Here is a 14,402-nt window from a genome sequence, read left to right as displayed (position 1 = left end):
ATTGCTGCCCGCCCTGCCCCATGGGCATTGTTTGCGTGTGTTGACCCGCAAATACTACGGCGTTTTGAGGGGCCACTTTTAATGTTTATGTCATTTGATGTGGTCCCCACTTCTATTCTAATTGCTTCTGTAGGTCCCATTAACTACCGCTTCGGGATTGTGCTTACGTGGGTCCATCCATCCTACCACTCAGCTTTCCTGGCCGGCCTATGGATTTGCTACCGTACGCCACATTCCTTCCTAAAATTTAACAAAGTCAGTAATGTTTTGACACGTGACATCAAAAGTTTGACCAATTTTTGCTTCACTTGAAAAAGTGGTTGGAAATTTTGCCCATGGATGGAGGACTTTTATAATTGTTTTATTTTTAATGCTTTTTTTTTTTTATAATATTTAAATTATTTGATTAACACTTTGAAAACAACATCGCCCGTAAAAATATCAAGCTATTGGTGACAATCTCAGAAGTCCTATCTTTCACTCAAAAACATTATTATTTCTAAATTAATTTTTTTTTACTTTTTTTCAATAAAATTATGTAAATAAACAGTATAATTTAAATTAAAAATAAAATAATATTAAATCATTTTATAATATATTATTTAAATATTTAATGATATATTAACATTATTCATAATATTTTGGGATTTAATAAAAAATATCTTTTATCGTTTCGAAATTAACTTTCCTACTCATTTTTTGTATTGTCACAAAATTTTTAGTCTTAAAATCTTCCCTAGCATTGATTATGTTTAAAGTTAATTTATAAGAATTAAGACCACCCTAATGTTGATTATCTTTAACAATTAACATTTTAATTATTTCAATTTATCAAGTATTAGGGCCAAAATGTCTCTAATCGTAGGATAGGGATGTGCTTGTGAATACTACAAATTTAGGGTAGAGTGGGGTATGTCCAAATTCAAAGTTAGTAAATCAACCTTGAAAATGATAATTAAGAAAATGAAATGCAATAAAATAACCTAATTTTATTAGGGTAATTGATATTGACTAACACTCTACGCTCTCAAATTAATATTTATTATTCTCTTAAATATCTTTTTATCCAAAATTTTATGAAAAAACGAAAAAAAACAAGAAAGATGGTTATCAATTGACGTACGTTACTTATCAATTATACTATAATATGTTTTGTATGTAAAAACTATTTATTTTACCAAAAAATGATATATTTTTCATCAATAGGAGATTTGAGGTTTAAGATTACGACAAATTTTTGAATTTTAATTAGTATATCAAAAGATATTTTTTAGTAAAAAATATCCTGTAAACGATGAAAAATTGCTTTATGTTAATTGGTTGAGTGAAACGATAATATTAACCATAAATAAGATAATTTTCCCTTTATCAGATTTGAAAAACCCAATAAACATAATCGCATTTATTTACATATTATTATTTCCAATTAATATTCGTCACCAATTATAAAGTTAGATATTTTTGATAAAATATATTTTCTTAGTTGGATTTGTATATTCCATAGTATTAGTTAATCTCGTTTGACAAAAATAAAATCCGATTATTTTAATTCATTTTTCATTAAAAAAATTGCATAAACTACAACTTATCCGACTAAAGGGAGCACTAAAATCTTATGCAGATCTGTTGATTGTCTGATTGCATAATATCAAAGGTTAAAAAATTATGATGAGTTGCATAATAAAGTATCTAAGCATCTATTAGTGGAAATAATATGCATTATATACAATAATTAAAGGAATAAAAAATTTATAATTTCTTGAGAAATAGAATATAAATGGAGCAAGTTGCAAAGAAAGTGGGATGACCTCTTTTTAAAACTTTTATGGGCAGGACAGGAGCATGCAACTTGTTCTAATCTTTTTTGTCGTCTTTTAATTCAGTTGTGAAATTACTTTATCGTCCTTGGACTCTGGTCCCGAAATTTGTACCCATCCCAATATTTTTTGTTTATTTCTAATTAATTAATAATTATATTTTGTTCCTCTCATTGTTTTGTCTTAACTTGCTCGGTTCAAATGTATACTTGATTTAGTCTTTTGATTTCTACTAGTTATAATATTGGTTTAGTCATAAAGGCCAAACCCCATTTTCATCATTTTCTCTTATCTTCTTCCATAAAGTCTGTTTAATCATTTAATATTTTTTATCGATACACTTGTTAATGTTTTCAAAATCGGATCAGATGTAAACCCTATGAAAGAGGTCGTTCAATCCCACCGACAATATTTATTATATTTATAGATTCTATTTTATGAATTAATATGTAGATAAATGTTTAATTATAAAATTTATTTTAAAAAATCAAGTTTTTTTAGTTTATTAGTAGGGTGTCAATAGTCGGAATTGATTCAAACTTAATTCAGTTCGAGTTTAAATCAATTTGAGTTTGTGTTTGACTTAAAGGGAGTTGAGCTTCTCTCAAATTAGTTTGAGTTTGACTCATTTTCAAAAAGCTAAACTGGAGTTTAGATATAATATCAAATTGAGTTTGAATTTAGTTTAACTCAATATTGTAGTTGAGTCAAAATGAATCAAAATGACGTCATTTTGATATGTATAAGTTAAAAAGACATTATTTTAATTAATTCAAATCAATTTTTTCCAAAGTCACAAGCTTGTCGAGTTAAATACCCTCAAACTTGAGCTCAAACCGATTAAAATCAAACTTGACTTAGGCAAGTTAGTTCCAGCTGGTTTGAACTGAGATAACAAACAAATTCAAATCAACTCGTCTCAACTCCGGCTGTAATGTGTAGTTCCAATCATACAAAAATCTATAGAAATCAATAAAATTTTCTAGCCCTATGTTGGCTCAATTGTAACGGACAGATGGTCTTCTTCCCTCTGGATGATAAAATCAAAAGCCTGTGGGCTAAAATTTGGGCCTTTATGGAAAGCCTAGTAGAAAAAGGTAACCCAACAACTCACTTAATGAGCCACTCAAATTTTGGGTTTAAGATATGAACAAGACGTAATTAATAATTACCTCATAATTAAAAGCCTAATTGGGTTCCATTCTCGTTGAACACACATAATGTTACATAAAAATATTAATCAATATAAAATTAAATGTATAATTTTATAATTAGGCACTTAAGTTATATGATTTTATGAAAAATTATGGTTGATATTTTGCAAGAAATTGATGGGTTTGTAATTGTAAGACTCAATTATTAATGATATCTCTAATCTAACGTCTTCTCGATGTAACCTTTTACAGTCTTACTGTAATTGCTTGTGCTTTCGACATGAAACTACTGGCTAGCCTTTCTTCGCCATAAAATTTTTTGATGAACCATTATATATGATTATTACTCTTGAATATTCCAGATTTGCAGCTTCTGTTTCTCTGCTTTGGCTGGCTTCCATATTCACAAACTCACCATTCATCCTGTCAACTTCTTTGACCCACAAAGATTTCTAATCCAACTTTTCTCTCGTCCATAATTTAATTACACTAAAACCTCTTAGTGCGGCCGAGTTTTAGTTTAAATAGTGTTAATTTAATTTTCGAATCCAGCTTAATGAGTGACGTTGATTAGCTCAAAACTTTTGGTTAAATAAATAAAATTTAGCCTTTATGGTCAACGCTGGCTATCTAAATATACCTACCTCCAACAAATACATTTGACTCCCCCCCACGTGTTGAGATTAGTTATATTTATTGTCATTTTAATATTAAATAACAATAAAATTATTTATATATTTTTTTTTATTTTTACGTAAAATAAATATATAAATAATAAATTATAAATGATTTAATAATTTTAAATTAAAATATAAAAAATTGTGCATATAGAATATTGTTTATTAAATTAACACTATATCAGGGTCATTTCTATACATATGATATAAATTGGGAGCAACTTAAATAGCATCAAACGCTGCGTTTTGTTGACTAGGGTTTTGAACTTTAACTACAGTTATGTAACCATGGTTGGATTTCTCTCACCGAATCAGAACTTATTGCGTATATAAACTTCAGCTGCTTTCAACCACACAAGAGGGAGAAATCAAAACGAACAAAAACACACAGAAGTCGCTGAAACGTTAAATCATTTAACTCAACTCAAAGCTTGAGCACAAGGAAAATGGCAGCAGCGATTTACTTGGACGAGGATGAAGTCTGGAAATGTCGAAAGCATCCTTCTAAACGTCACCGTTCTGGAGTCTGTCCGACCTGTCTCCGTGACCGTCTCTCTTCTCTCTGTCCAGACTGTGCTAACGAACGTCCCTGTGCTTGCCGCGCCATCACCGTGTCCTCCTCCTCCTCCTCTTCTTCATCCTCGTTTTCTTGGTTTTCAGTATCTGGTGGCGAAAATTTTTCTGCCGCAATCGGAACCGTCGGCCGTGTCGGCAATTTGGTTGAGAGTGAACCGGCGTTTCGTAGATCGAGATCCATGGCAGTTTCGTTTCTTCGGTCAAAGTCAAAGTACGTTGAAAATTTGGATTTGGTGGGAAACGAAGTTAATAAAGAAAGTAGAAGTCAGACGACAACGGTGTCGTTTTGGCGGTGGTTGAAGGGAGGGAATAAAAATAGTAAAAGTCGGAGAGGTGGAGACGTGGAAGAAGAGAGAAGAGTGATGATGAAGAAATCGAGATCGGTGGCTATTACCGCGACGTCGGATTATGGGAAGTCGAAAGGGCCAAAATGGTACTTTCCAAGCCCGATTAAAGCTCTAAGACGGTCAAGGCTGTCTAAAGTAGTGGAGCAAGATCGCTCGCCTATGTACAGAGGTTGATTGTTATATTATATTATTTTTAATTTTGTAAAGAAATTAACTAAAAATATTCTTTTAATTATTATTATAATTATTATACTAATGTTAGTGATCTTGTACTTGCTAATTTGCAAAGAAATTGTAAATTATGTTGGAGCATCGGTCAATTATTGGTTTTTTTTTTTTAAATTTAATACTAAAATAATAATAATTTAACATTTTCTAATGAAGGTTTAGCTTTGTTGTTAGCAGTCGGGCATATCATAATAGTAATTTACATGAAATTAATGATTGAAGGTATGATGAAAGCAACTTTAAGTTAATCAATCAATTATTCATTTGATTAAAGAATTCTCAACAATTCCTTTCAAGTTTGTGCATTAATGCTACCATATCTAAGTCATCTAAAAAATTTGAGATCATCCAATTTGAGACTATTTTGGTGATTTGTTTAATCATATTTACCCATATTATAGGTAATATCATGTACGATTTTATTATCGGTCAATAGATTTGGGTTTATACTATTTAACATTGGTTAAAACCCTAAATTAATACCTATTAAATATCGAATATCAAAACTTTTTTTTATATGTGGTTGAAATTAATAAAATTAATAAAATTATTATTTAATTAATAATATATTAAAAATAATAAAATTTTATCTCATTTCTCATATTAATTTAAAAAATTAGATTTTTCTTTTTACTAGATTTTTATTTCTCTAACCTGTCTCCCAACACTCTTCTAGATTTACCCCTTTAACAATATTTTTGTTTCATGAAAATGTTGTTCTTGTCAGAGACTAAAAGATTGACCATAGCTTCTACGTAAGATTTTTATGAATTGCGTACTTGGAACTAATAATACATGTAAAATCGCATCAGACAGGTGTAAATAAATAGAATCAGGAGGTCCGACTTGGGTGGATAAAATTGCAATTGAACAGCTGAAAGTCGTTTTATGACAGGCCAACATGTATATCCATTTGCTGACCACACTGCAATGCAAACGGCCTTTTAAGAAACATCCAAAGGAAACAATACAAATTACTAAGCAGATTGAACTTACAGGCATCGAATCGAAGTAGGGACCAAAACATTATTTGCTTCCCTTGAATTTATATTACTTGCTGTAAAGCCCTTTTTTAAGAGAATCAAACACTGTTTCATGTAAAAGGGTTTTAAAACCATTTTATTCTCTGCCTGATCTGCCTTTCATTTATCATAGACTGAAGGCTATTGGAACATGAATTATTTAAGTGAGCATTTGAATTCTAAGTGTACTTAAACTCTGTGCCAACTCGCTTTTCTCCTTATAAATGAAAGCCCACCTTCAAATAGTTCCCATTTCATCTGATGTCGTTTTCCGAGCATTCAACCACTGCTTGTTTTTCTTCATTTCTTCTTCCGCAAATCATGCACTAAATTGTTGCTCTTTCTGATAGCTCAGTTCTATCCCATCATATAGTAAAGAAAAATCCCAAATGGGCTAGAAAGATGGGCTACAATACAGCCCGAGAAACCCAAATGCACTAATGATTCTTTTTTTTTTCTCCTAGAAAATTGCTGAACTGATTCAGGAGCCGGAGAAAATACGATGTTGTAAATTAATTAAAATCTTTAGACGTCACAGATGATGCAGTATTACAGTAATACACAGAAACAATCGAGCGTGGAGAAGACGATCGACTAAACAAGCAAACTGAGATGGATTAGTCCCACTAATTTATGATAGAGATCGATAAATGAAGGTGATCTTGCACGTGATTTCCCAACCCCCAGAAAGCGTTTTTATATCAGTGAATCCCTAGAAACTCAAATGTATTACAATTTATAGATTTTTTTTTTTTTCAAATTTTGAGTCGTAGGATTTTCACTCGTTATTCGTTCTTCTTGTGGGGAAACAGCAGTCGTTTTCCTTCGCATCCTGTTGGGCTAAAAAGGTGAGACTGAGATGACAATACATCAGTGTCGAAAGTGATTCACAGTATAAAAACATTTCAACGTCTATGGTGGGTTGGGCGGCGCCATTTGCAAAACCCTAATGAGTAAATCACATGTAGGGTCTCCAGTAGCAGGAACAACGAAGGGCGTAAAACTATTATACCCACTTTAATGCCCTGAAAATTTCCTAATTTACTTCATTATCAAGATAATAAACACTTTAGAAAGTGCACCACTTTCAGTACTTCCAATGTCAATACAAACAGAGCGTCGGCGTGTTTAGAATTACGTGACTCCAGCCAGATCGAAGCTGTTCGACACTTGAACACCACACTCAGGAAGTAATTAAGTCAATGATAAGCTATTCACTCAGCTCACCCATCTATAGATCGGCTAGAATGTAGGAAGAAATCGCCTCAGTATAATTCCGAAAAAAGAACTCCACTTGACAATAAGCAGTAGAAATTAATTAAACCATAATCCAACTAAGAGGGATTACTGAACCAATGTTATGGTATCTCAAAATTTTCCATAATTAATTAATATAAATTAGTGCCTGTGCTCCCTTTAACTCTGAGCAAACACTGCAATGCCGTAAGAACAGTTGTTGACTGAGTTTAATGAAAATAAAACAACAAAATAAGTGACGACTGATGCAGAAGAACACAACTAAATTTACTAAGAAGGAGTGTTGAGGACTCAAATAAAGAAGAGTCTCACATCTAATAAATTTAAGTAAAATGAGTGATATATAAGTGTTGTGGATTGGACCTTAACATAAGTCAATTGATTTTGTGTAACATGGGTTTCAATCTTCACACTTGTAAACCCAATTTATATTTTCGATATAGTATCAGAGCGCGAACCAAATGGCGGGTTGGGTTTAACAGCCTAAATATTTCTGGATACAAGTAACAACGTACCCAGTCAAAAATCGGCTGAGCCAAAAGGCAGGTTTAACAGCCTAGGTGCTTGCACTTAAACGGAGGTGTTGAGGACTCAAATAAAGAAGAGTCCCACATCTAATAAACTTAAGTAAAATGAGTGGTATATAAGTGTTGTAGATTGGACCTTAACATAAGTCAATTGATTTTGTGTAACATAAGTTTTAATCTTCACACTTGTAAGCCCAATTTATATTTTCAACAAGGAGGAGGCATGCATGACCACGGCACCCAGAAGGAGGAGGTACCAATTTACTTTGCAACCCCACATACACGTCATGCAACGTGCCAACTGTAACACAGTTCAAAGATAGTGGCTTATCATATTATTGTTTTGAGATCAAATCTTATCGTGGCGGCCACTGGGATAAGGTTCATCATCAATTAATATTATAATCCAGGTATTATTTACCTTAAAGATTAACAATCTTCACATTATAATTAATACTAGTTTATCTTAATGAGCCTTCGTTTCTCTTAATTCAAAATATATTGCATTTAAATACAAATGATATACAGTTTTCTTCCACATCCAGCTATTACTAGATCTTTCCATTCAAGTTATTAAAGTATCTTAATGCAGAAAAAAGTTGCTCAATCACAATTTGAACCCTAATAATATTTAGCCATCTTAATGGGAAAAAGGTTACAACTCAGTGGGATATCTATTCATCAAATATATATTAGTGTACACAAGAAGATTAGGTCTCTAATTGATAAATGCATTAATAAATCTCGTATGTGTTATATTATATCACAAATGTGACCAAATATTGATATCGTTTTAATTTAATAAAACTTGGGTAAATTTATAATCCAATGAATTAAGTTTTACAGACATGATGTGATTATATTATAAATGTCTCATATACTTCATAAATAAAATCTATGTTTATAATCATATAAGTATAGACTACTAAATTTATTGGACCTTTGATAAGAAGATCTAATAATTATTATAAAAAAGCTAAGACCTTTTTATCAATTGCGCACTTGATTATTATATATTAAAATGCTAACATGTTGAGAATATATTGGAAAGGATGACCAATTTCACTATATTGATAATTGATCGGATTCAGCATTGATTCTTCGTTAAATATTTTATATATTTTAGATGGAAATTTTTTTTTGGTTTAATTGGTTTGATTAGGTAAATATTACGTATGAATTTGTGATTAACCTTACTGTGTGTACATACGCATAACATGCATGAACAAATAATGGTGGACAGCCAAGCACACTCGAGAGTAAAGATTGGGCCTGCTAGTACGACTGCTTAAACTCTGTGCTTTTCCAGTCGACCACTGTGAGTTAACCACGATTTCTCTTTTCAAAGTACTGCGAAACGCGGTTTTGGGTCCAATAAATACCCATCTTCCCTTGCAAATGAAAACATAAAGACATTCCCATGGCCATTCACAAAGTTGCTAGTTTGGTTTTCTTTGTGTTATTAGGTTTAGGTATATCTTCTGCTACTAGAGCCCTCCTCTACCGTGATGAAGAAGTTAATCACCCTCTGACAACAGCCTATGTTGCTGGACATGGCGTTGGAGCCGGTGGGGGATATGGTGCTGGATGTGGAACTGTAGGGGAAGGTGGATATGGAGGTGGAAGTGGTGCTGGTTCTGGAGCAGGTGGTGGTGCTGGATATGGAGGCGCATCTGGACATGGTGGTGGAGGTGGCAGTGGTGCTGGTGCTGGTGGGGGAGGTTCTGGATATGGAGGCGGAGCTGGTGAAGGTGGTGGAGCTGGATATGGGGCTGGTGGAGGTAGTGGTGGTGGTGGATATGGAGGTGGAGCAGGAAGAGGATCCGGAGGTGGATATGGGGGTGGAGGTGCAGGTGGCGCTGGAGGAGGAGGTGGTGGCGGGAGTGGTGGAGGAGGAGGAGGTGGTTATGGTGCAGGGGGAGCACATGGGGGTGGTTATGGAAGTGGTGGAGGAGAAGGAAGTGGTTATGGTGCAGGGGGAGCACATGGGGGTGGTTATGGAAGTGGTGGAGGAGGAGGAGGTGGTTATGGTGCAGGGGGAGCACATGGGGCTGGTTATGGAAGTGGTGGAGGAGCAGGAGGTGCTGGAGGTGGCAGTGGTGGCGGCTCAGGTGGCGGTGGTGGATATGGTGCTGGAGGGGCACATGGGGGAGGTTATGGGGCTGGAGGTGGAAGTGGTGGTGGCCACGGCGGTGGCTATGCCCCTTGAATATACCTTCTCATCACTTCTACATCGTAACCTTAAACCAATAATGGGTGTATCTTTCTCTAATAACATAAAAAATAAGGTTAAATTTGGGTGATAAAAAATTAAAAAAAAAAAAAAAAGACATCCATGTGTAACAGAAAACCATATGTATAATATCAATGTCAATTTGAACGAAAGCGAAGTTGAAATTATATAAATTATGGTATGAAATCTTCTCCCAATTATTTTAGTAATTTTAAGTCTACGATAATAATGCACGCTTGCTTCTTTCTTGAATAATTTTACACAACCAATCCCTCAAAAGTAAACTAGGGTTTGAAGAAAGAAACAAGATAATATGCAAGGAATGATTTGTGACCAAACCCCAAGACTATAATGAATGACAAAAGAGTGAAATGTTAAACATAAGAAGCCAATCATACTAACCGTTAGATGTCATCTGTTTATATAGATCGATTTAATATTGAAAATGTTTGAGACAATTTAACTTAAATAAGATTTTTTGGATTAAAAAAAAATTGTAAGTAACGAATTTTGGAATGCTTGAAGTGAAACTTCAATAGTAAATTTTACAGAAAGATTGGTAAAGGAAGTGGAGCAGCCTTGCGCATGTATATGGATGACTGAAATCTGAAAAGTGAAAAGAAGCTTTGTTCATGAGGTCAGTTCTTATGAACTAAGTTCTTTTAGAGCGGGGTCGGATCCACTCATAAAGGCACACGACAAGTTTAAATAAGGTCGAACCAACGTTAATGTTAGATCGCTGCTGGAAATTCTTAACTAAGAAATTCCACTTAGTTCCATTCCAGATTTAGAGATGTCCAGATTATATCCCATGCATCAATAAAAAACAGTTGAGCAAGAAACAGCATAATTGTTCAATGCGGGAAAAACAATGCATTGTACACTAAGTTCTGAGTATCCAATTGAATATTCAGATGCTATATAGTCAAGTTATTAGAGATACCCGTTTGAATATTCAAACTAGATACACATAGTTTTGTTAATGCTAGATTATATATATTAGTTAACAATTTCAAAAGAATAAAACTATATATACAAATAAATGTTACAAACGTATTGATATAATCTAATAGGACAACATATATAAATGAATGATACAATTATTTATTTTGTTCGTCACTTTAAAATAACTTAATTATATAATATCACGTTAAATTGTTTGGATAAGTTAGTAAAATTTGTTTGGATATATAATCTTACTTATTTATAAAGCAACTTATGTAATATATATTCCATCACTTAAAAATTATTAAATAAAAAATATATGTTCAATGAACATATCGTAATTGAGAACTTGTGAGAATTTTTTTTAAGTAAATATTTACATTGCACAAAAAACACAAGTCCGAAAGCAAAACAATCTAAGCTCATCCTAAAAAGCGGAGGATAGCAAGATAACCGTATTCACTGAATCACCTTGTAACCTATCTAAATTTCTAACAAAACCCGATTAACAAACATCTAATCCTCAAAACATAAGCTCCCTGTCTTGTGAGAATTTACCTTTCATTGGAAAATATGAAAGAATCCTAAGACTGAAGAACTTGTAAACTCTTTATAAAGGAAGCCTAAGGTATTTATGTAGTAGTTATCAGTTCAGTTATTGTATCTCAAAGTTTACTTATCTAATTAAATAAGACAATTCCCAGTTATTAAAAAAAAAAAAAAACCTTGTGAACCGCAAACATGAATGAAAAAATAGTATTACCATCCTCCTTCACAAATTAGAAATAATGGGTTGAGATGATCATTATGTTTGCCTTTCCAGGACTTTTGCGCCATCCTGATAAATGATGCAAAAGCTTATTAAGATACTTAAAAAATCATTTGATTGTATGGTTTAATCTCTGCATTTAAGTCTCTAGTTTTTGAACTAGAAGTTTGAGAAATCAGTAAGTACTGAGAAATTATGCAAATTTGAAAAAAGGATGATCGTACATATATTACTTCATTCATGATAAATCAGAATAGAAAATGTTAGCCCACTGTGTCCACCGTCAAAAGGGTAATAATGAATCGCAACAGGCTTAACAAAAACTCAGTCTGCAAAAATGTGAATCGGTGAAAGAGTAGTTTGGTTTTTGTTTAGATGTGGAGGACAGCAGAAGCACACTACTGCAGAGTGCAACAAGATCAGTAATAGAGAATATTGTTATGGCATTTTGTGGGCTTCTGTAAGTGGGGGGCACCATTTTCGCTTTTGCATGTGCTCAACCACTCTCTCTGCCACCAACACGCCTTTGGACCCCAGTCCTATGCCTATAAATTTCATCCTTCTCCTCCGTTTCTAAGCCAACACATCCCCATGGCTACTCACAAAGTTGTTTCTTCTGTTTTCTTTGTGTTATTAGGCTTAGGAATATGTTCTGCCACTAGAGGGCTACTTACTTTTGAAGAACCTATTCACCACATTCCTGCAGTTGGCTATGGCGGAGGCCATGGTGCTGTTGGAAGTGCTAGATATGGTGGTGGTGAGGTTGGTGGGTATGGTGGTGGAGGTGGAGGTGGCTCAGGAGGTGGTGGTGGTGGTGCTCATGCAGCTGTAGGGGGAGCTGGTGGGTATGGAAGTGGTGGTGGTAGTGGAGAAGGTGCTGGCGGTGGTTATGGAGGTGCTGGTGGATATGGTGGCGGTGGTGGTGGTGGCAGTGGTGGTGGAGCTGGTTATGGTGCTGGAGGTGAGCATGGTGTGGGATATGGAAGCGGTGGTGGTGGTGGCAGCGGTGGAGGAGGTGCTTATGGGTCTAGCGGCGACTATGCTTCTGGATATGGAAGTGGCAGTGGCGCTGGTGAAGGTGCTGGGGCTGGCTATGGAGGCGCTGGTGGACATGGTGGTGGAGGCGGCAGTGGAGGTGGAGCTGGCCAGGGTTCTGGAGGTGAGCATGGTGCTGGATACGGAAGTGGAGGTGGCGCAGGCAGTGGTGCTGGCTATGGAGGAGGAGCTGGACAAGGAGGGGGAGGTGGTGGTGGTGGTGGCAGTGGAGGTGGAGCAGCTTATGGCGCTGGAGGAAATCAGGGTGCTGGATATGGAAGTGGTGGTGGAGAAGGTGGGGGTGCAGGTGCTGGTGGATATGGAAATATTGGTGGGGGAGGAGGTGGTGGTCATGGTGGAGGCGGTGGGGCCGCTTATGGAGCTGGAGGGCAACATGGGGGTGGTTACGGAGGTGGAGAAGGAGGTGGCTACGGTGGTGGTGCTGGTTCTGGCGGCGGTGGTGGGGGAGGAAGTGGAGGTGGTGGTGGAGCAGGCTATGGTGCAGGAGGAGCACATGGAGGTGGATATGGTGCAGGAGGAGGAACTGGAGGAGGTTATGGTGGAGGCAGTGGTGGTGGTGGCGGCGGAGGTAGTGGTGGTGGAGGCGGCGGAGGCTATGCTCCTTGAAAAACCCTTACTACATGAAAGATTGTACTCCAAATAATAATAAGAAGATGCTTCAAATTTATTAAGCGAAAGAAGAATATTGGAAGTTTGTGTGGTAATTAATCAATCATAATTTACAATTTTATTTGGCAATCCATTCCATATAATTCATTCAATAAAATTATGTATACCTATTTTTAGTACATAATTTATATACACAGATAAGATGTTATCATGTGATTTAATATTTCTTTATCATATAATAACATATATTTTAAAATCACCTAATTACATGATGATACATCACTGTATATATGAATTGTATACTAAAAATAGATACACATAGTATTACTCTAATTAATTATGTGTTTCTCGTTTTAAAAATTTATTAAGTTTTTGATAATATCTCGATGATAAGTTTTTGAATTTGGCTTGACGGAAATATAACCCTAGCATGAGAAGTAGTGCAACTCAGAACCCTTGAGCCTTTTTACTTTCTTCAATACTTGAATCTTCATCACAATCTTCAAGTATTTCCTTCAACCTTTTGGAAAGAATCAGCTGAGGAGTCGCCATGAAAGAGGCCGGAGATTCTCCTGGAGTTGTTACAGTATCAATCAACGGTAGCCCTTTTATCATATCAAAATCTCCTTCTTCATTCATTATCACCATGTTGCATGGAATTCTTTCCGCATAGAATTCTCTGTTCTTCTTGTGATACTTGTCACTGCACATCACACATTATAACTCTACTGTCCATTATATCTTCAACAAAAAACTCTCAAACAATGTAAAATTAAATTAAATTAAATTAATTATCACCTGTCAAAAACAACCCATGTAGCATGAAGGCTGATGATTCTCTCAACAACCAGTAGTCGAGGAGGATACCCCATTACTACTTCCTTTCTGCAGCAAAACCCCATATTTTTTGCAGACGTCCATCAGAGCTTGAAGCTTTAAATATTTTGCATCGCTTTTCCATTCACTTTTATCTTTCAGGTTTTCCAGTTCCAGCATCCACACGTCCCTCCATGTCTTTGAAGATACTAGAGAAGTTTTATATATTTTACATAATTGTTAACTATCAGATTAATTTATACATATAGAGAGAGTCACTAGGAAGCATGGAAAAATGCAACATGGGATGTGTTTCTTCTGTTTCCAAATTGTCTCCAAACTAAGTTTTGGGAGTATTTTGAAAATATA

General features: G+C 35.0%; 2 protein-coding genes across 2 annotated transcripts; both read left to right on the top strand.

The window, feature by feature from the left end:
* The first annotated feature begins 3,927 nt into the window (after nt 1–3,927).
* On the top strand, nt 3,928–4,891 carry LOC123195885. Its single transcript, XM_044609749.1, has one exon. The coding sequence runs from the start codon at nt 4,095–4,097 to the stop codon at nt 4,743–4,745; it is 651 nt and encodes a 216-aa protein (XP_044465684.1). The 5' UTR covers nt 3,928–4,094; the 3' UTR covers nt 4,746–4,891.
* A 3,989-nt stretch (nt 4,892–8,880) lies between these two features.
* On the top strand, nt 8,881–13,346 carry LOC123196521 (glycine-rich cell wall structural protein 1.8-like). Its single transcript, XM_044610586.1, has 2 exons — nt 8,881–9,811; nt 11,982–13,346. The coding sequence occupies exons 1-2, from the start codon at nt 9,026–9,028 to the stop codon at nt 13,212–13,214; spliced, it is 2,019 nt and encodes a 672-aa protein (XP_044466521.1). The 5' UTR covers nt 8,881–9,025; the 3' UTR covers nt 13,215–13,346.
* Nucleotides 13,347–14,402: the final 1,056 nt, after the last annotated feature.

Source organism: Mangifera indica, chromosome 14, assembly GCF_011075055.1.
Source record: "Mangifera indica cultivar Alphonso chromosome 14, CATAS_Mindica_2.1, whole genome shotgun sequence".
Classification (NCBI taxonomy): domain Eukaryota; kingdom Viridiplantae; phylum Streptophyta; class Magnoliopsida; order Sapindales; family Anacardiaceae; genus Mangifera; species Mangifera indica.
The sequence above is the reverse complement of the archived record's forward strand: the minus strand, read 5'-3'. Positions and strand labels throughout refer to the sequence as shown.

Bases quoted from the DNA above. Each gene is read 5' to 3' on its own strand.
- LOC123195885 (XM_044609749.1), top strand. From the start codon at position 4,095: ATGGCAGCAGCGATTTACTTGGACGAGGATGAAGTCTGGAAATGTCGA.
- LOC123196521 (XM_044610586.1), top strand. From the start codon at position 9,026: ATGGCCATTCACAAAGTTGCTAGTTTGGTTTTCTTTGTGTTATTAGGT. The intron at 9,812-11,981 runs TGAATATACCTT...GATCAGTAATAG, and splicing joins ACGGCGGTGGCTATGCCCCT to AGAATATTGTTATGGCATTT.